General features: G+C 35.9%; 1 protein-coding gene across 3 annotated transcripts in view; it reads right to left on the reverse strand.

Moving 5' to 3' along the window:
• Positions 1-22,950, reverse strand: part of HECTD2 (HECT domain E3 ubiquitin protein ligase 2) — a 107,626-nt gene that overhangs the window by 27,304 nt on the left and 57,372 nt on the right. The window contains exons 6-11 of one of the 3 annotated variants that reach the window (XM_055255759.2): positions 9,115-9,179; positions 6,236-6,281; positions 4,308-4,417; positions 3,042-3,053; positions 2,732-2,880; positions 2,084-2,207 (exon numbers count right to left, since the gene is read on the reverse strand). In XM_055255759.2, coding sequence (XP_055111734.1) covers positions 2,084-2,207; positions 2,732-2,880; positions 3,042-3,053; positions 4,308-4,417; positions 6,236-6,281; positions 9,115-9,179 — 506 coding nt within the window. Of the gene's footprint in view, positions 1-2,083; positions 2,223-2,731; positions 2,881-3,041; positions 3,054-4,307; positions 4,418-6,235; positions 6,282-9,114; positions 9,180-22,950 lie in introns of all 3 variants that reach the window. The other 2 variants (XM_055255769.2, XM_055255750.2) reach the window with 2 other exon arrangements.

Below are 22,950 nucleotides of genomic sequence, written 5' to 3' on the forward strand. Positions count from 1 at the left end.
ATTGTATATCATCACCTGTGAACAACATGGCCAACACCAGAACCAGGAGGGAGAAGTGTTGGTGAAGAAGTACAGAAAACCCAGGAGCTCAAAATTAATATAAGAATCCATCATTATATGGTGACTTCTGATGTGTGAGTTCCAGAAATGAAAAAATCTAACAATAACTACAGTATGTAAAAAGTAAAGTAATATATTTAAGGCCAATAAAAAGAAATCAGAAATGTATGTTACATTTAGTATATATTTAATGGTGTGGTAATAGGAAATGGTATGTATTTGTAATTACACATTATAATCAAAGGTTATGAAAATAACCCCTCCTGGGCTAGAACATTCTATGCTACGCACAAAAGCCACAAACTACACAGAGATAAATGCATTTAGAAAGAATGAATACGGCAGTAATGACACTTCAGGAGTTAGACTGCCATTCAAAGTGACTACAATGAATCTAGCAGTTACAGCTGGAATCCCTCTGAGCATAGTCAGGTGGTACAACTGTGGCCACTGAGAAAAAAGGCATTATTAGGAAAATGGATATAGCCTTAGTGTAAACTGAAAGTGAGATGGCTTTTACCATGGGACAAAATTGTTAATAAAAGAGTTCTTCGGTACTGGTGTATAATTATTTTGAATCATTAATGCTAACAAAAATATTGGAAATAAAAAGAAAATGCAATGAACTCAGTAAGATATATATTAGTTTTATTACGTACTTTAGGACAGGGGTTCTCAACCTTTCCCTTGTTATGCACAAGAGAAATGACACTTTGTGAATGACACACTGAAATGAACAGATGAGGCTGCTCATGGCCAGAGGTCACTTGCCATAGGGCTCCTGTTTCCCTCTAGGTTCAGGCTGGCTACCCAAGGGTTGATGGGATCCTAGGATTAAAACCCTAATGTAACTCATTCTTGGTACACCAGTGTTGTGGCACAGTGGTTAGAGGAAGCTCTATATTAAAAGATGTTGTTGTCAGTGAAATATGCATAATAATTCTTGGCATTGTTTTGTGGTTGTATCTACAACACATTACAATTACATTAAAATGGAAGGAAAAAGTATCTTTGTAAAATAAACGTTGCCAAGAAAATATCCATCTGGGACTAGGGTGCCCAGAACTTAAATTCTTATTCTTACTCAGTTCTGAGTGTTCAGATGTGAACTGAGATGTGTCCAGAAGGCCATTCTATGTTTCAGGCCAATTCTGATAAAGAGGGTCCCTGGAAAAGTTTAACCAATTTACAAACTAATCTGGGGTTTTGAAGTTACTTATATCCACACCGTATCTCTTTACTCAGATTCCTCTACAATTAAATGCAATCTCCTGAACATCTCATGACCTGAGGATAAATTATGTTTGGAATAGTCTTGCTAGTTTAATCCAAACTAGAAGTGTGGATATAAAGTGCAGTGTATTAAATAATTTGGTGACTGTTTTACAAATCTATTAATTATTGTAATAAATAAGCTGTGGTAAGGCCCTTTCTCTGTAACATCCACTCTTTTTATATTGCACCTAACGGACAACCACTTTTTCTTACAGAAGAAATGAGAAATGAATGTGTGTGTGTGTCTGTGTGTGATCAATATATTAGATCAGGCATCTGCAAACCATGGGCCCGAGACAAATATAGCCTACAACCTGTTTTTGTAAATAAAGTCATTTGGGACACAGACATATCTATTCATTTACATCCTGTCTAAGGCTACTTTTGTGCTAAAATAGCAAAATAGAATCTGTGTATAGTGTTGAAAATATTCACCATCTAGTTCTTTACAGAAAAAGTTTTGCTGACCCCTGTGCATAGAATAGTAAGAGATAAGAGACTGCATACTAAGATAGAACCTTTCCCTTCTTGAAAAGATGCTATTAACCACACCAAAACCACATTAACATGTACATAAATTCAAAATGTAGCAGAAAAATACTTTAATATGGTATTTCAAGACTGTCTGAACTATATTTATACATTTATATGTAAACGTATGTGTAAACTTTATATAAACTTAAAATCTAGTCATTCTTTTGAATAGTATTTCATTTAGGTGGATAATCAAAGGAACTTTTGTTCATACCTGTGAGAGTTTCCAAAGTTTTGCCAAGTATGATATTCTTCCATGAGATCAATGTGATCCAATGTAGAATTATAGAAATCAGTATAAGGAATAAGGGGAGGGTGAACTAAACTGTTTGCAGTATCTGTAAAGATAAATTCTAACATAAAGACTTTTTCCAACATGTACAAGATTCATTCTAATAATAAAAACATCATTTTAATGTCTACAAGACAGCCTTGACCTAGCAACTCCTATTTTAAATAAATGTAGCTCCAAATGAAAAGGGTAATTTAAAAATTGTGGTTAAAATGCAGCCAATAGTTTCTTGCTTAAAAAAAAAAAAACTTGTGGTGAGGATTATAATAGTATTAAAGGGAATATGCAGATGGCCATTTACTCCTATTTCTGCGTGTTCTCTCCTAGGGTCCTAGCTCATATGCACTTAATTGCCATAATACAGAACACTGTTCACTAAAAGACATAAAGCTTTTTTCATGCTTATAAATTATGAAATCTATTATCAAAGTAGAAAATAAATTACAACTCTTTCCTTCACAGAAATGGTTTAAAATTTAGGAATGCCTCTATAGTCTTTTGAAATCCTTAAGAAATATCCCTAATATGGAACAAAAAAAAGTAAAAAATGATAGAATAATAAAAACCTACTAAGTAAAGCCAACACTTTAGCGGCTGATGGAATCCACCAGGAACACTTTGTTATAGGTGGAAATTCTTCAGGCTTTGCAGGAAACAACCGTAAAGAAATAAATTGCAGCAATCTCTCTACCAATTGTTTGAACCTCTTCTGGGACAATCTGGTAAAGATTTCAAAATAATTACAATCAAAATTCACATTTTCTATTTCCAAAATTAACTGTTAGATATTAAACTACATCCTAAGCCACAAAATTTTAGACTATTCCCCCAAATTCTATTTCTTAAATTGCCAAACATTTGAAAAGATACAAAATCTTACCTTGAATACTGTCTTAGTTAAATGAGAAATAAACACCAAAATTACTATAAAGTTAGTAACAAACATTTTAAAGACTTTCAATATTCAGTCTTCATTATTCACAGATTCTGTATTTCCAAATTTGCCTACTTGGTAAAATTTAATTGTTAATCCCCAAATCAATACTTGTGTTTTCATGGTCATTTGGGGACATGTGAAAAATGTTAGTCTCCTGACATGCACATTCCCAGCTGAGGTCAAAGTGATGTTCTGCCTTGTTTTAGCTCAATATTCTCTCTTTGCAAGTGTCCTTTATGCAATCCATTTAGCTTCATGTTTTTCACATTTGGTGCTTTTTGTTGGTGATTTTGCAATTTCAAAATGGCCAAGTGTAGTGCTAAAATGCTGTCTAGTGTTCCTAACAAGAAGGTTGTGATGTGCCCTACAGAGAAAATATGTATGTTAGAGAAGCTTCATTCAGGCATGAGTTATAGTGCTGCTAGCCATGAGTTCAATGATAATGAATCAATGACTTCTATTAAATGAAGTGTCTTTAAAAAAAACACTCATAAAGCAAAGTTATATATTGATTGGCTGACAAAAATGTGATCAGAGGCTCACAGGAACCTAACCCTGTATTTCCCCTTGAAGCAATGGTTCTGTATTTATTAATTCCATGTTTGTGGTGACATTATAGAATATAACTACTATGAATAATGATAATTTACTGCATTTAAAATTTCTTTTGGAAATATTTTGCCTTTCTACTTTTATCAGTCATGGAGAAGTCATTGTTCATTTGGGTATAGTTCTGTGAAAAAAGTATTATGCTTTTACAAATTGATATTGATGGCTAGCCTATATTTTACAATGACATTTTTAGGTAAGGAGAAAGTGCCATTTAAATAATGGTGAAATTTATGAATTTACAAATAGAAAATAAAAAGACATACATTAAAATAGTAGTGTCCGAGCAAATCCGGTCACCATCTTTGAGATATATAAAAAACCAATAATAGGAATGTGCTATATAAAAAGTGAAGGCAGTAGACAGAAATTCTCAACAGCTTGTGCAAACAAATTGGTTACTTACATTAAAAACAGATTTTTAATTATCCTTTATGTAGTACTAAAGTAGATTTTTGTAACTGGCTTTTGAAGCATTGTGAATATAAGCACCATTTCTAAAGACCTGAAAATATTTAAACATATTTTATTGTAAAATTACTAATACCAAACTTAAAACTGTGAGACTATAAAAGTTCTTAATATCATAGAATGATTTACTTTTTAAACCAGTGAACTAGGAAATGATGGTCAGCTTCCACTAAAGTAGCTATCTGTCGTAGCAAGTGAGCATAGATGACATACGTAGATGTGTTATTAAACTGAGGATTCTGAAAAAGATATTAAAGATAATTGGTTAAAATTCTGTTAACACGTAAAAGGAAAGACACTAAGCTTAATAAGTAAGTGGTAAATTCAGGAAACAAAATTTGAGATTATAAAATAACAATAACCTATTTGTTATTTAATTAACAGAGACTTTCATTTACACTGCGGCTATACAGTGAAAAGAGCATGGGCTTTGGAGTTAAGACAGATCTGGGTCTGAGGGCTAATTCTACCACTTACTAGCCGTATGCCCTTAGGCATGTTCCTTACACTTTGATTCTCAATATCCTCATCTGTAAAATGGGAATGATATTCTCTATCTTAAGGGTTGTTTTGAGTATTGAAAAAGAGAATATATATAAAGCACCTTCATAAAAAGTGCCTTCATAAATGGTACCAACCACTATCATCCAATTAAAAGCAAAAAACCTGGGTGTTCCTTGACTAAAAGCTAGAAAAATGAAGTAAAAGCTGGTTGTGAAACTTTTGCCATTGTAAAATGAGTTAGCCTCATATATCACAAAGAACACGGGGAGAACCACATACAGCTTCTGACAACTTTTAAATGATAAAGGGACACTGAAGGAATACTTGTAAACCAAGAAAAACCTTCAGTTGTTTCCAAAATCTAAAATTCTAGCACAGTCCAGCACATCATGGAAAAAATAAATATTATTGAAAAAAACCTCCTGAAATTGTGAAAAATAAGAGAGCACCATGTGTTTTTCGAAACTGACTTACTGACAGAACAACTCAAAATCTGGGACTGACCTCAGTTGATAACTTCATCTGGTAATGGCTCTTGAGAAGAACAAAATATGAGCAGAGCTTACGGCTGACCAATATACTCACCTAAAATCTGAGCTTCATGTCATCTTTCTAGCTTTTACTATCTCTACATACGTTTATTCTTGAGTTTTGGCTCTTTCTCCTCTTACCTCTCTATTTTCCCTCCTTACATTTCTCTTCTTAACTACCTCTTGGTCATTTCCCCCCTCTTTTCCACTATTTCCTCTTTCCTCACTTTCTCTATCCCTACCCTGTATATGTTCTTTCATTAGACATATTGATATTATAATATCATAATATTGTACTAAACACTATACTTATTTAATAGAGTTTTCCTTACTTTTAAATGACATAATATACATGGACAACTTTTATAAATTGTAAAGAATAATGCAAATGTATTAATAGTATGCTAGCTATGGTAATAATGTATTTCTTCCTCAAAAAATAATAAAAAGTAAAAATTGCTTTTCATTTGTCTGGATCTTAATTTCTTTTTGTATCTATTAATCTGTATCTATCAAGAGGAAAAAGTTCATCATCTTTGCTTTATAACAAGTTAAAAAAAAACCTTTTATCTTTCTGTAAGAATTCTAATTGAAGTTATTGAAAAATACATAGTGAAGTGAAAAACCTACTAGATGGGAAAATAAAAGAAAATCCTGAAGCCTGTTAAAACTAGTTACAAGAAAGAGGTTTGAATGGAGGAGGAAGAAGTGCTTCCATTCTGTTTGTTCCTGAATACTCTGGCAGGAACTAAATCAAAATTTTAATCTCACATGTAATTTAGCTTCTTATTATTTATTTGTTACGGCTTTAATCTTATTTTTCTTACTTTTTAAAATCTTACTAATCTTTTAATCTTACTAATCTTACTTTTTTAAAAATATTCTGGTTACAGGTAACTATAATTCTAAAAAGAATCAATAATGTTGCCCAAAATGATATTTAATATTTAATATCATTTCACATATACATGTAGAGATTGAGATCTGACTTAGACAACTTCAACTAAGTTCTGGTTCTCTTACCTGTAAAAGTATAAAATATGCTCTAAGATCATCTTTTGTTCGTGGACTGAAAAAGAAACAAGAATAATTATAGATGAATGTTTAATCTCATAGCATCTAATGAAAAAGACCAATAAACTTTTCTATGAAGATTGAGTTGAAAAAAGCCAAAAACTAGGATTAAATTAATATGCATTATTATTGAGACAGTCCATAATACGCTGAAAATACAAGTGCTTCTGTGCCTCTCCTAGGCTGATTCTGAAGATAACTAAAGACTGAGCTAACTAGGCTATAACATTTTGTGAGGTAAATATGATTAACTCTGGAAGTAGTTAGGAGTGTAATAAAAAAAAATCAGTTTTAGAATACTTATGTTTTTGTTTTAATAAAGGATAATCTTTACTTAAGAACATTTATGTATTAAAGAAAGAAAATATGCTTGTGTTTCTAGGTTCGTTCCTAAAGTGACATAGAAATGTCTGTAAATCAAATCATACTTTAAATACATCCAGTATGCTTCTAATGGAAAGAACCATGAAAACTAAGTAATTTTTTCCATCTTAATATGAATTCTCATAGTCTCAGATTTGACCAAGAGCTTTTGTTATTCTCAAGGCTAATGAGTGTTTCTTGCCTGCTGAAGATCTATTTGGTACATCACAGATATCTGGAAGTAACTTCTTCAATTGAAAATGGTTCACCTCTATGACAACCAGATGCAATTCATGATTCCTAACTGGGTCCTGGATTGAAAAACAAAACCCAGATATTAAAGCTTTTGTTATTCTCTATGCTGACGAGTGTTTCTTTCTTGCCTGCTCAAGATCTATTTGTATATATCACCTATTCCTCCAAGTCCTTTCCTATCCTACCTAGAGCTTCATAATCTTGGCAAGGTCATTTATGCCTGCATAAATTATCAGGCATGCACAATAAATTGTATGAGTAGGTTTGATTTCTTAGAATTTTTTAAATGATATTTTTACTATAATATTCAGGAAGCAGCTAACTCCCAGTTTGGCCTTAACCCTTCAGTCCTCAGACACTTAACTGAGATGTAACAGGGGTTTCTTCTTTTTGAGGCTAGTAACTGATTTTCTGAAATGTGAGATATAGGAAAATATAATAGAAAAAGGTCAATTTTCTTATAATAAGCAAGAGTTTCTAACAGAAAATCAGGCAAATCTGCAATAAAAAATGGCAAAACTATGTGGAAAACTTATAAAAGGATAAATAAAAATAGCAACAAATGATAAAATGTTAAGCTTATTAGTATTAAGGAAAAGTACATAAAAATGAGATCCACTTTTCATTTATTAAATTAGGCCAAGTTTTGTTAAAAGAAGATACCAATGAAGTCTCAGGCCCTCTGCTGTTAGAAGTATACATTATCATAACTGCTTTGTAAATAAATCTGACAAAATGTATTAAGTGTCTTAAAATGTTTTTACTCTGATGCAGTAATTATATTTCTAAAAAAATTTTTACATAAATGCTCAGAAAAGAAGATTTTTGTACAAAATGTTCACTGTGGAATTATTCACATAACAACCATCCTTGGAGAATGGTTAGGTAAATTACAGTACATTCCTATTCTAAGTTATTAGTCAGACATTAAAAGTGTGGTTTAAGAAGGAAAATGCAAACAAATTACTAGAGTAATAAACTAAGAAAAAGACCATTAAGTTAAAAGTCACATGAAACTATACAGTATGATTTTAATTGTTTTTAAAAGATGACAAGAAAAACATTGTAGAATGTTAACATTTTTTACTTTCTTCTTCTTTTTTTGAGACAGTCTCACTCTATTGATTCTGAAATTTATGTTACAGATAGAAAATACAAAGACATACATTAAAATAGTAGTGTCCAAGCAAATCCAGTCACTATCTTTGAGATATATAAAAAACCAATAATAGGAATGTGCTATATAAAAAGTGAAGGCAGTAGACAGAAATTCTCAACAGCTCAACAGGCTGGAGTGCAGTGGCATGATCTCGGCTCACTGCAACCTCTGCCTCCAGCATTCAAACGATTCTCCTGCCTCAGCCTCCTGAGCAAGCTGGGATTACAGGACTGTGCAACCAAGCCTGGCTAATTTTTGTATTTTTAGTAGAAATGGGGTTTCACCATGTTGGCCAGACTGATACTTTCTTCTTTATACTTCTCTGCCTTCTCTATATTTTCTATAATAAGCATGAATTTCTTTCAAAATCAGAACAATTAAAATATTATTAAAATATATATGGTACATGTAATATTACATTTAAGAATTCTACTTAGGTATTACTTTTAAACTAGACTTGGTATTTCTTTGGCTTTAATAGAAGTTATTATTTAAATAATATACTTTTAATATAAATTTAAATATGTATTTTTAAAAGTACATTTTTATATTATGCATATTCATGGTTCAAAACATTACTAATTAAATTGTCCATGATTCCTTATATAAGAATCTAATATTTAGTTCTGAGAGAAAAAAATATTTTAGTAGCTGGCCTTAGGTGTCCCTATATTAGAAATAAGAAAAATTTCACTCTGGCTACCAGGAAGCCCAAGGCTAAATTTAATGCTCATTATTTCAGTTAGGTTACTGATGTAAGTACCCAATCCATTTTTGTAAAGCATATATATCTGCATAGAAAAAACTTTACACACAATTTAAATGAATTCCCAGATCTTTTTATGCCCATCTATAGATCCTACTGAGACGTCACAAATCTCAAGTTATACAGCTTTGTTGTAAATGGCTTATAATTCTTTTCTCATCTATGTTATTATAACTCAACTGAAATGTTTTCTGAGAGTAAAATACATACACATATGTTAAAGATATATGATGTGTAAGTTAGACATCTATACTGATTAGCTAAATATTGAAAATATTAGTTTACCCTTTCCATTCTCGTAACAGGCTGTTAATGATTCCCTTTAATACTGTCTTCTGAATGTCTTGAGGCTGTAGGCAAAAGAAAACAGTAAGGTAATTAGGATTACCTACTTAGGTGACGTGTATATATTAATTATATTTACAGATCTGTTTCAATAGTTAAAATCAGACTTGATGACTCAGGACTGACACTTAATAGTAGTACTGACTTTACATTTAAGAACTCTGGAGAGCATCAATGACATAAGATTACAATGAGAATATCCCTGGTATGTGTAGCGTACAACATGCACAAACATATATGGTGGTGGTTGATGACCAACAGAATTTTTATATAACTGGAAAACAATTTCACTTTCCTTGACCTGACAGGACAGAGTAATGAACATGAATCCAAGAGTAACATGTTTATTAACATAATATTACCATTCTAGTTTAATAATCCAAATACTAAAAACCTTATTTACTATCAAACATCCCAAGAATAAATGAAAATAAAATACATCTAGGTAACACTTTATAGGAGAATAGAAGCTTCATTAACAAGAAACTTCAAATAATCAGTAAAATTTGTGTCATGTTATATGAAAGAGGCAAATGCCAATACACATATATTATGTTTTTATTTAAAACCACAACCATTACTTCCAAGGCATGTCTATCAGCACTCATTCAGCCTAGCTCTTATGTCATATACCCATATACATATATATATTTAATATAGCATTCCTTTCTCTTCCTCTGCTTACAGTAACCCTGCACACCCAGAGAGTACCCCTGCTCAACCACTTAGTGTTTGCCCCTGAGCAACAAAAGCTGCAGGAGAAAAACCAAACAAATGTGCTGACTGGACATACTTTATGACCACAAATCTCAAAAGGACACTCAATACCACTGACAGTCCCACAACATTTCTATAGTTCACTTACTTCTCTACACTTCCAAGACAACTATATTTCAAACCTTCTTATTCCTCAAATCTATAACACCTCCTTCCCAGCATCATTCCTAGCTATGACCTTGCTACACACTTGGCATCTGCGTTGGACCTGCAGGGGTTTTCATCCCCTCCCCATCCTGAGCAGCCTCTTTGCTAGGATCAAGATGACCACACCCCAGCTAAGGACAAAGGCCTCACAGGTGCTCATTGTCCACCTGCAGGCAGGTGCCCCCAGAACTTCAAGAAGACGGTTTTCACTCCTCTCGCCCTTTGCCCTCATTGAGAAATCTAGCCACAGCTTGACACAGGGACGGAGAAAGAAGCCAGCAACAGGATGGGGCAAGCATCTGCCACTCAAACGCTGGCCTTCCTGGCCAAGTCCCCTGTTTGGCACTCCTCCCCGGATGCCTGCGGTGGTGGCATTGTGCCATATCCTGCCTGCCTGGGCTCTGGCCTCTGCTCTGTCCTCCCTCTTGCTCTGTCTGCCCTGTTTCTGAGAAGCCTGGGGCCTTCTTAGTCTGGCTCAATGTCTTCAACAAAGAAGACTTCCCAGTCCATCAGGGAGAAACTTCATGGGGGTCTGTGTCATGATTGTTTCCCATTCCAAACCTATTTCTGGGTGATTGGGCAGGTGTGGTGAGCCTGGAGCTCTGGGCTTCCATACCTGTCTGGGACAGGGAAGCTTTCTGGGTCTCAGATGCACCCAGATAAGAGATTCACTGTCCCAATGTAAATTCTACCACTTTGCCTGCAACTGCACTTGATCAAGGCCAACCCCTTCATTTGAGTCCTACATCCCATCCCCTCTCATAACCTTGTCAAGGACATGGTTATTAAAGTTTTTTCTTTTCTCGCCTGTATCATCCATTTCTCCCTCTCTACTAAAACATTCCTATCAGTATAACAACACAGACTAATATCACTGGCACTGATTTGCCATCCTTCTCCACTTTGCTCTATGCCCTCAGAAGCCAATTCTGAAGGACTGTATCAACTAGACTTCTTTGCCTTCTTATTGGGGTTAGCTAATAGAAAGCACTAGCAGAAAAGAAAAGAGAGTGAAGTTGGGGTATTTGTTCCCTCAGGTCCCCACCTGCAGGGTCACCATGGGATGGTTGTCATGGGTCGGTGGTGTCCCTAGAGTGAAAGTCCCATCTCCTGTAAAGCAGCCCTCTCACCCATGGTTCATCTCTAGATTCTCCCCTGGGCACTGTGCTGTCCTTAGGGTCTCACTTACTCTGCTAACAACTTTGTAAATAACCCAATTTACCAATTTGAGTGTGTTGTCTGTTTACTACCAGGACCCTGACTGATGTATTGGCTTTATTTAAAACATCTCGTTTGGGCCATCTTCTAGCTACCACCTCATTTCTCTGCTTCCCTTTATAGTGAAAGCTCTCAAGAATTATCTGTACTATCTCTTCTCATTGTCTGTCAACTCATTCCAAATAGACGTATTAAAGTCTTACTAGACTCTTATTAAAGTCATCAATTATCTATAGCTTATGAAAGACAATGGTCAATTCTCTGTCCAAACCTTACAAAATGTCTCAGCAACATCTGACAAGGTGGACTACTCTTTTCTTTTTTAAACACTTTGATCTCTCCTTCGCAAATGCCTTATTCATCTAATTAAATGGCAACAGCATCCACTCAGTTTCCTGTCTTTCTTGCCTTTGAGTGCCACATCTAATGTACTGGAAGTTTTACTAGCTCTACTCCATAATATATGAGTCTGAACATTTCTATTTTCATTGCCAAAATTGCTAATCCAAATATCAACTTTTGCTTCAACTACCACAAGGCCTTCCTAACTCCTTTCTCTTGACACACTACAGACCATTTTCTGCTAAGCATCTAGAGAGATCGTTCTTAACTATAAATGATCCCTGCTTAAAACACTCAATGACTTTCTATTACAATACAATTAAACTCACATGGCCATATGCAGGCTCATCTCTTACCAACCTAGTCTTCTCCTTTCTCCCTAATTCACTAAGCTTTAGTCTCACAAGCCTTATTTCTGAATTTGCCAATTGTGTTCCCTTCTGAGGGCCTTTTTATTAGCTGTCACTTCTGTTAGTGTGCTGCTCTCACAGATCTTCTCGTGGTTTGAGTTATTTTCATCATTAAGACCTCAGTTGTTGCCTTACAGAGGCCCTCCCTGAGCTTCCTAGCTAAAAGCAACCACTAATCACTCCTTATTACATTGCCCTATCTTCTCGAAGCACTTATCAATATCTGAAACTATCTTTCTTCACATTTGTTTTCACATTTATTTTCTATCTGTAACCTGCCCCCAATAGAAATTAGAATATAAGTTACTTAGAGCTGTATATGACATGCATTTTTGTTTAACACTGTATCTCCAAAGCCAAGACAATACATACTCACTGGCTAACTGCTCAACTCTTTGCATACTTAAGTTGAATCCTTCCAAGGTGCAAATAAAAAATCAACTTCTTCTGTATAACCTTCCCAATTCCAGTGATTTCTCCCCATCTGATCATCTGTAGTATTTACTTTCCTAAAGGCCGTATCTTCTGAAGTTAGTAACAATGATTTCAACTTCCTCTGGGTTAGAAGGTGTCTGGTATATATTCTATATACCCTTATTTTCAACCTTTTTCGGTATCTCTTGTGCTTAGCATGGAATATAATTTTTAAAAATCCAAAGTGATAGTCTCTTCTAACCAGTGAGTTTAGTGAATTTATATTTGTTATTCAATTACGTATTCCTATATTTGGACTTGTTTCTGCAATCTTACTTTTTGCTTTCATTTAACTCACTTTTTAATGCTTCTTTTTCCCATTCCCCTACTCTCCAGTTAAGAAAGTTATTTGCTCCATTTGCACTGTTTTAGAGGTTACTTTCAATTTCTTATTATTCATAGTTAACAAGCCTAAAGTTAATATCCTACTCTTTCTTTAGGATGCTCTATAATAAGAGCATCTTAGAATACTTTTAATTCCAATAAGCTTCCTCTACTTATGTGTTGTTATTCTCCCATCTTTTGGCTTTTTCATCTTAAATCACACACATTAGACATCAATCTTATGCAGGTATTTTTTAGGGTGACACATAAATACAGTTGACCCTTGAACAACATGAGAGTTAGGAATGCTGATCCCCAATGCAGTAGAAAAATCCATGTATAACTTTTGACTCCCCCAAAACTTAACTATCAATAGCCTACCATTGATCAGAACCTCACCAATAATATAGTCTATTAACACATATTTTATATGTATTATACACTGAATTCTTATGATAGGGAAAAGATAATGTTATTAAGAAAATCACAAGAGAAAATACAGTCACTATATATTAAGTGGAAGCAATCATCATAAAGGTCTTTATCCTCTTTATCTTCACATTAAGTAGGCTAAGGAGGAGGCTGAAGAGGAAGAGCTGGTCTTCCTGTCTCAGACATGGCAGAGGCAGAATAAAATCTGTGTCTGAGTGAACTCACGCAGTTCAAACCCATGATGTTTAAGGGTCAACTGTATTTATGAATTTCTTTTTCATCATTCTTTCTTATATCTCAGATCCTTCTGCTTCTCTCTAAAATATATCTTTTAAAGTTTAAGTATACGTCTGTTGGTGGTAAAGGCAGTTTTTGTTTATTATAAATATCTTAAGTCACCCTCATTCTTGAAAGTCAGTTTCTCCGGCTACATCAATCAATGTTTATATTCTTTTCTTTTAGTATTTTGAAAATATTACTTCAGGTTTTTGGCTCCCAGATTGCTGTGGAGCAGTCTGCTGACAGCCAGATAATTTTCCTTTATGAATGATTTGTCTTTTCCCTTTGATTACTTATAAGGTATCTTTATTACGACGTTCCAATTTCACTACTTTGTCTGCATTTCTTTTATCTTGCTTAGTATATATTGTGTTTCCCCTGTTATTTGTGGATTCATGTCTTACATCAGTTATGGGAAACTCCCAGGTATTAAATATACACCCCCATTCTTTCTGTGCCATAATTTTTAGACTCCAAATACAATGAAGTTTAGTCTTTCTTATTCTATCCTCTATATATCTTTATTATTTTTATAGTTTATCTCTTTTTCCCTCTGAGTTCTACTCTGAGAAATTTCTTCTTCACTTCTACCTTCCAGTTTACTAATTCTTTTTCCAGCAGTCTCCAATCTGCTGTTTAATCTATTAATTTCTCTACTTCTAAAAATTTATTTGGTATCAAAGATATTTTAGACAGTCTCATGTTCATAATCTCAATATCTATAACAGCCATTCTGACTCGTGTGAGATGTTATGTCCTTGTGGTTTTGATTTGCAATTCTCTAATGATCAGTAATGCTGAGCATTTCTTCATATGCTGGTTGGACACATGTATGTGTTCTTTTGAAGTGTCTGCTCATGTTCTTTGCCCACTTTTTAATGAAGTCGTTTGCTTTTGCTTATTAAATAGTTCTTTATAGATTCTGGATATTAGACCTCTGTTGGACGCATAGTTCGCAAATAGTTTCTCCTATTCTGCAGGTTGTCTACTTACTGTGTTGATAGTTTCTTTTGCTGTGCAGAAACTCTTCAGTTTAATTAGGTCACATTCATCAATTTTTGTTTTTGTCACAATTGCTTTTGGCATCTTTATCATGAAATCTTTGCTAGGGCCTATGTCCAGAATGATATTTCCTAGGTTATCTTCCACGCTTTTTATACTTTCAGTTTTTACATTAAAGTCTTCAATTTGTCTTGAGTTGATTTTTGTATATGGTGAAAGAAATGAGTCCACTTTCAATCTTTTACATATAGCTAGCGAGTTATCCCAGCACTATTTATTGAACAGAGAATCTTTTCCTTATTCCTTTGTGGACTTTGTCAAAGATCAGATGGTTGTAGGTGTGTGTCATCAGTTCTAGGCTCTCTGTTCTGTTCCATTGGTCTATGTGTCTGTTTCTGAACCAGTACCATGGTGTTTTGGTTGCTGTGGCTTGTAGTATAGTTTGAAGCCAGGTAATGTGATGCCTCCAGCTTTGTTCTCTTTTTTCAGGATTGCGTTGGCTAATCAAACTCTTTTCTGGTTTCATATGAATTTTAAAATAGTTTTTTTTCCTAATTCTGTGAAGAATGCCATTGGTAGTTTGATTGGAATAGCACTGCAACTGTAAATTGCTTTGGGCAGTATGGCCACTTTAATGATATTGATTCTTCCTATCCTTGAGCATGGAATGTTTTTCCATTTGTTTGTTCATCTCTAATTTTTTGGAGCAGTGTTTTGTAATTCTCATTGTTAATGCTCTCTTACCTCACTGGTTAGCAATACTCACAGGGATTTTATTCTTTTTGTGGCTATTGTGAGTGGAATGGCATTCTTGATTTGGCTCTCAGCTTAGTGTTGGTGTATAGCAATGCTACTGATTTTTATATATTGATTTTGCATTCAGAAACTTTGCTGAAATTGTTCTTCATGTCTAGGAGCTTTTGGGCAGAGAGTTTGGGGTTTTCTAGGTATAGAATAATATCATCTGCAAACATTTGACTTCCTCTCTTCCTATTTTGATGCCTTCTATTTCTTTCTCTTGCCTAACTGCTCTGGCTAAGACTTCCAGTACTATGTTAAATAGGAGTGGTAAGAGTGGGCATCCTTGTCTTGTGCTGTTGTCAAGAGGAAGACTTGTAGCTTTTACTCATTCAGTATGATGTTGGCTGTGGGTTTGTCACAGATGATTCCTATTATTTTGAGGTATGTTCCTTCAACGCCTAGTTGTTCAGGGTTTTTAACATACAGGGAAGCTGAATTTTATCAAAAGCCTTTTCTGCATCTATTGAGATAATCATGTGGTTTTTGTGTTTAGTTCTGTTACGTGATGAATCACATTTATTGATATGTGTAGGATGAACCAACCTTGCATCCTAGGGATAATACTTACTTGATCATGGTGGATTAGCTTGTTATGTGCGTTTAGATTCAGTTTGATAGTATTTTGCAGGGGTTTTCGCATCAATGTTCATCAAGAATATTGGCCTGAGGTTTTCTTTGTGTGTGTGTGCGTGTGTGTGCGCGTGTGTCTGTGGCTCTGCCACACAGAAAAGATGATATCAAGATGATGCTGGCCTCGCAAAATGAATTAGGGAAGAGTCCCTCCTCTTCAATTTTTTGGAATAGTTTCAGTAGAAATGGTGCCAGCTCTTTGTACATCTGGTAGAATTCGGCTGTGAACCCACCTGGTTCTGGGCTTTTTTGGGGGTTGGCAAGCTGTTTCTTACTGATTCAATTTCAGAGCTCATTATTGGTCTGTTCAGGGTTTCCATTTCTTCCTGCTTCCATCTTGGGATGGAACTCCTTCAGTTCAACTCTGATTTTGGTTATTTCTTGTCTTCTGCTAGCTTTGGGGTTAGTTTGTGCTTGTTTCTATAGATTTTCTAGGTGTGACATTATGTTTACTTGAGATCTTTCTAACATTTTGATGTAGGCATTTAGATCTATAAAATTTCCTTTCACAGTGCTTTATCTGGGTCTCAGAGATTCTGGTATGTTTTATCTTTGTTCTCATTAGTTTTGATACATTTCTTGATTTCTGCTTTAATTTCACTGCTTACCCAAAAGTCATTCAGGAGCAGACTGTTTTAATTTTCTTATAATTGTATGCTTTTGAGTGGTTTTCTCAGTATGGATTTCTATGTTTATTGTGCAATGGTGTTGATATGAATTCATTTTTTAAAAGTTTGCTGAGAATTGTTTTATAATTGTGTGGTAGATCTTAAAGTATGTGTCATGTACAGTTCAGAAGAATGTGTATTCTGTTGTTTTGGGGTGGAGAGTTCTGTAGGTATCTGTTAGGTCCATTTGGTCAAATGACAAGTTCAGGTCCCATGTATCTTTGTTAGTTTCTTCCTCAATCATCTAATATTGTCAGTGGGGTGTTGAAGTCTCCCACTATTATTGTGTGGTTATCTAAGTCTCTTTGTAGATCTCTAAGAAGTTCCTTTATAAATCTAGGTGCTCCTGTATTAGGTACATATATATTTGGGATAGCTAAGTCTTCTTGTTGAACTGAACTCTATACCATTATGTAATGCTCTTGTCTTTTTTGATTGTTATTGGTTTAAAAGTCTGTTTTGTCTGAAGTTGCAATAACAATCCCTGCTCTTTTTCCTTTTCTATTGTTCTTGCTAGAGCTTTCTCCATTGCTTTACTTTGAGCCTATGGATGTCATTGTATGTGAGATGGGTCTCCTGAAGACAGCATATAGTTTGGTCTTTCTTCTTATACAACTTGCCACTCTGTGCCTTTTAAGTAGACATTTAGCCTTTTTACATTCCCTTAGCATTTACTTATCAGAAAAGTATCTTATTTCTCCTTCAATTATGAAGCTTTGTTTGGCTATATATGAAATTCTTGGTTGGAATATCTTTTTGTTAAGAATGCTGAATATAGGCTCCCAATCTCTTCTGTCTTGAAGGGTTTCTGTTCAAAGGTCTGCTGTTAGCCTGATACGGTTCCCACTAGAGGTGATCTGCTCCTTCTCTGTAGCTGCCTTTAACATTTTTTCATTCATTTTGACTTTGGAGAATCTGAGGACTGTGTGTCTTGGGGATGGTCATCTTGTATATTGCAGGGGTTCTCTGAATTTCCTGAATTTGAATGTTGGCTTCTCTAGTGAGGCTGGGGAAATATTCATGGATGATATCCTCAAATACGCTTTCCAAATTGCTTGCTTTCTCTCCCTCTCTCCCTCTCTTTCTGAGATGTCAATGAGTTGTAGATTTGGTCTCTTCACATAATCCCATATTTCTTGAGCCTTTGTTCATTATTTTTTATTTTTGTCTGACTGAGCTATTTAGGAGAATCAGTCTTTGAGCTCTGAAATTCTTTAGCTTGGTCAATTCTGCTGTTAATGTTTGCAACTGTACTGATTTTTTTTTTTTTGAGTGAGACAGTGTCTAATTCTGTCATTCAGGCTGCAGTGTGGTGGTGCAATCATAGCTCACCACAATTTTGAACTCCTGGGCTCAAGTGATCCTCCCACTAAAGCCTCCCAAGTACCTGGGACTATAAGCATGCACCACTACACCCAGCTAACTTAAAAAAATTTTTTTTTGTAGAGATGGGGTAAAATTTGTGAAGTGAGTTTTTCAGCTCTGTCAGATCAATTTGGTTCTTTCTTAAAACAATCATTTCATCTTTTATCTCCTGTATTATTTTATTGTATTCTTTAGATTCCTTATATTGGGCTTCTACTTTCTCCTGAATCTCAATGATCTTTGTTCCTATCCATATTCTGAATTCTACTTCTGTCATTTCAGCCTGGTTAAGAACCATTGCTGGGAACTACCATGGCTTTTTGAGTTGCCAGAGTTCTTGTGCTGGTTCTTTCTCATTTGAGTGGGTTGACGTTCCTTCAGTTCCTGGAGTTGCTATCCTTTGAATGGGATTTTTTTTTTTTTTTTTTTGCTTTTATCTTCTTTGATGCATTTGTGGGTTTGATTGTGGTATAAATGGGTTCAGTTGAATGGCTTTGTTTCTGGAAAATTTTAGTGGGCCAAGGCTCAGCTCAGCACTCCTGGGCTGCATGCTCTAACTCTGTAGGGTGCTGGTACCGAGCCCCTGGCTTTGTTCTCTGGCCCCTCAAGGTTAAGAACATGCTGTGCCAAAATGGCTGAGGTCTTCTTGGTCCACTGGCAATAACATTCTGATGAGTGGTGTCAGAAAAAACATTTGACTGGGGTAGTGGCAGTTGGATCCATGATTGCTTGCATGTGCCAGCAGCCACTCAGAGCCATGTGGTGGGATGCACACACATCTGCTGGGGCAAGGTACTAGTGGGAGTGGGCTTGTGGCATTGCTCCATGCTCTTGAGCTGGCAGCAGTGGTGGTGTGGTAGGTGTGGGGTGCTGGTTGGGGGCAGGAATGCTGGATTCTGTGCACATGCATTTGCACCAGCAGTGGTGTCAGCATGGGGGGGGGCAAGTTGCCAGTGTCCGTGTGCATTTTTGTGGCAGCAATGGTGGCATGATTGGGTGCCCACATGCCAGTGGGGGCAGCAGCATGTACTCATGCAGCAGTAGCATGGTGGGGTATGCACGCATACTGGTGGGAAGAAGTGAGGTCCACTCACTCGCAAACTTTGGCAAAGCAATGGGAAGGTGGCTGTGGAGAAATGCATGCTGGCAAAGCTATGGAGGGGAGGTTGTGATGCGGGGAGGTTGCAGGTAGGCTGGTGTGTGTTGGTGGGGGCCACTCTGCTGGACCCTATGATGGTCAGGAGCGGTCTGCTGGTGAAGAAGCTATGCCCCAGGAAGTACCCTGGTTGGGCATCGAGGGTGCACTGCAAGTGAGTGTGGCCAGGCTGGGGCCCTGGGAGAGGCCAGCAGTCAGGGGGACACTCACATTGGTCTGGCACCATCTCACAGGCAAGACTGCCCTACTCTGTCCGGGTCTGAGTCTTCTCAAGGCTAAAGTCTCCAGGAGGAGCACAGTGTGCCTTGAGGGATGAGAATCCCTGGTCATGCTCCATTGCACCCATACCAAACCATCTGGGCGCCACACAGGCTGGAGTCCTACCCCTCCCACATGTGTAAGCAGTTCACCCTGCCAGCTCAAGTGTCCATGGGGGTCATGGAATCTCCTGTTGCCAGGATTCTGGAGGTCCATGGCGAAAGTAGGCTGCTCCTTGCCTGTTCAACTCACCCTTTCCACAGGAGCTGCTGGGGGTCAAGAATGAATCCCATTACTTCGTAGCCCCACCCAGGTTTCCCAGCTCCCTTCAGCCCAGCTTCTGTGTCCTCCATCTGTCCAATTTCAATGCCTTCTCTCTGAAGATCTGCTTGGAGTGTGCCAGTCTTCCTGATGTCCAGTCTCTCCGTGGCAGATGTTCCTCCTGGCTGCATCTAGTTGGCCGTCTTGGCTCCAAATCTCCATTACTGTTATTTTTAACAGCCTTTTAAGACTAGCTTCCTTCACTTAGCAATATGTATTTAAGGTTTCTCCATGTCTTTTTGTGACTTGGTATCTCATTTCTTCTTATCGCTGAATAATTTCCATGATATGGAATGTACCACAGTTTGTTTATCCCTTCACCTATGGAAGGACATTTTTGGTAATTATTAATAAGGCTGCTGTAACCATTTGTGTGCCGGTTTTTGGGTGAACATAAATTGTTAACTCATTTGGGTAAATATATATGAGTGTAAGTGAGGGATCATATGGTAAGCCTATGTTTACCTTTGGAAAACAAATGAAAAATACAACCTATCAAAATTTGTGAGATACAGCAAAAGCAGTGTTTAGAGGGAAATGTATAGCACTGAATGAATATATTAGCAAAAAAATCTGAAATTAATCATTTAAGTGTCCACCTTAGGAAACTAAAACAAAAGAGCAAATTAGATCCAAGGTAAGTAGAAGACAAGATATAAAAATTAGAGAAGTCAATGAAATTTAAAAAAGGGAACAGGGAAAATCAACACAACAAAATGCTGATTTTTTTGAAGAGAACAATAAAAGTGATAGGCCTCTAGCCAGACTAATCACAAAAGGAAGTGAGAACACACTAATTACTAAACGCAAGATCATTCTCACACTGATTCTGTAGACATTAAAAGGATAATTTATGACTATTATGAACAACTCTATGCTCACAAATTTGATAACCTAGTTACTGAAAAACACAATCTACCAAAATTAATATAAGGAGAAACAGATAATCTGAATAAGCCTGTGTCTATTAAAGGAACAGAATCAATAATTGTTAACTTTCTAAAACAGAAAGCACCAGGCCCAGATGGCTTTAATGGTAAATTCTACCAAATATTTAAAAAATAAATGATACCAATTCTTTAAAATTTCTTCCAGAAAATAGAAGCAGAGAGAATACTTTCTAAGTCCTTCTGTGAGGCCAGCATTAACCTAATACTCAAAAGAGAAAGATATTACAAGAACGGAAAAGTATAGATCAATATCTCTTATGAACATAGATGCAAAAAAATCCTCAACAAAATATTAGCAAATTGAACCAAAAATACATAAAAAGAATTATACAACACAACCAAGTGTGATTTATTTCAGGTTATGCAAGTCTGGTTCAACACCTGAAAATCAACTAATGTAATTCATCAAATCAACAAGCTAAAAAAGAAAAATCATGTGATCATAGCAACAGATGCAAAAGAAACAGTTGATGAAATCCAATACCCATTCATGACAAAAATTATCAGTGAACAAGAAATAGAGAACTTCCTCAACTTGATAAAGAACATCTAAAAAAAAAAAAACCCTACAGCTAACATCATAATTAATGGTGAGATACTAGATGATCCAGGTTCATTTGGTACTTTCCCTGCCTTGGTCGTAGAATTAGCCATTTCTCTAGGGAGCTGTGGTTCTTTTAGTGTGACATGGTATTTAGAAACCAAGATAAGTATAGTGAAGTGCTCAGTATAGTGAAGGGATGTTATTGCTGTAGACCCTTTCAGTGCACAGGGCTAGAACATACACACTCGCATGCACACACATGTATCTACATCTATTAAAAACCATGAGATCATTACAATGCCTCCAATTCTAATTCAATTCCCAAAACTGTTTTTAGCCTCCCTCATCCCATATTTCTATCTCCCTTTTCTAAAATGAGAAACCTGACTCCCAGCAACATTGATATATTTACTCATTTGTTTAGTTCAACAATACATAGAATATAATTTCAGAATTATTTGTCTATACCCCTGAGGGGGGAAAAAAACCCAAACTACTAAAAGTTAAAGATTTGTTTACAGTCTTTGTGTGTGTTTTCTTAGTTAGGATTATATAAAGTACTATGTATGAATGTTTTTTAGTGAGTTTTGGAAAATATGGTTATAGTATTCATTCAAAATACAGTTAGGTTTATTTTCTGTTTGTATTCCATTTTAGGGTTTTTTCCCTCATATCTATATATTTAATTTTTTAACATATATAACATTAATATTCCAAGTCAAAAGAACTCAGAGAGGACTGGTCCATGCTGGGGTAGGCTGAGTGGCTGTGAGGTGGGCTGTGTCATGGGGCCTTAGGCCAACCATGGCCAAGCCTTTGGTGCACTGGTAGCATGGTGTGTGCTCCAACTGTAGCTGTGTCAGCATGTTATGATGGCATCCAGTACCAACCTGGCTACCAGAATCTCCAATAGTAAAGAGAAATACTCAAGGCTCTGCAGCACAGATGATGGCTACATTGACCTTTAGTTTAAAGAAAGCTCTCCTGGCCAGTCTCGGTGGCTGACACCTATAATCCCAACACTTTGGGAGGCCAAGGCAGGAGGACTGCTTGAGGCCAGGAGTCTGAGACCATCCTGGGCAACATAGTGAGACAAGGGATAATTATCTTATACCTATACTTATCTCTACTGTCATGTTCCAGTGAAAGACCTTGGTAAAATCAAGTATCAGGGTGGGTCCATCTGCAATATTTTTTACTTGCTTTCTTACTGACAGTAACCAGGAATTTTTTAAGCCACAGAGCAAGTGTTCAAAATGTAAACACCTTCTCTGTTTACCAATCCTTGGCCAGCTCTGATTTGGTTCACCAATAGGTTGTTCAGTATATAACTGGGTTATTCTGGCCTTTGTAGATTAAGATGTTTTGTATGCCATCCCCTTAAGAATTGGACTTTTGCCTGTTTCCTAATAAAAAATGTAGGGAAGTGGTTATTATTTAGAATTTACACACTATTGCTAGCACCTTGCATTATGATGTCATTCTGCTGAAGATCATAAGACTCAGCCTGGATCCCTCGAGGACTAGATTGCCTTAGGTTAATTCTATTTCCTATTTTGCAAAAAAAAAGACTTAAATTCAAAAGAAATTAAAATGTCAAGAAAAAATCAAGTTCAGAGAAGTGTACCTAGGAATGGAATTGTTGGGTTACAGAATATGCATATGCTTCATGTTAAGA

This window comes from Symphalangus syndactylus, chromosome 2 (genome assembly GCF_028878055.3).
Source record: "Symphalangus syndactylus isolate Jambi chromosome 2, NHGRI_mSymSyn1-v2.1_pri, whole genome shotgun sequence".
NCBI classification, from domain to species: Eukaryota; Metazoa; Chordata; class Mammalia; order Primates; family Hylobatidae; genus Symphalangus; species Symphalangus syndactylus.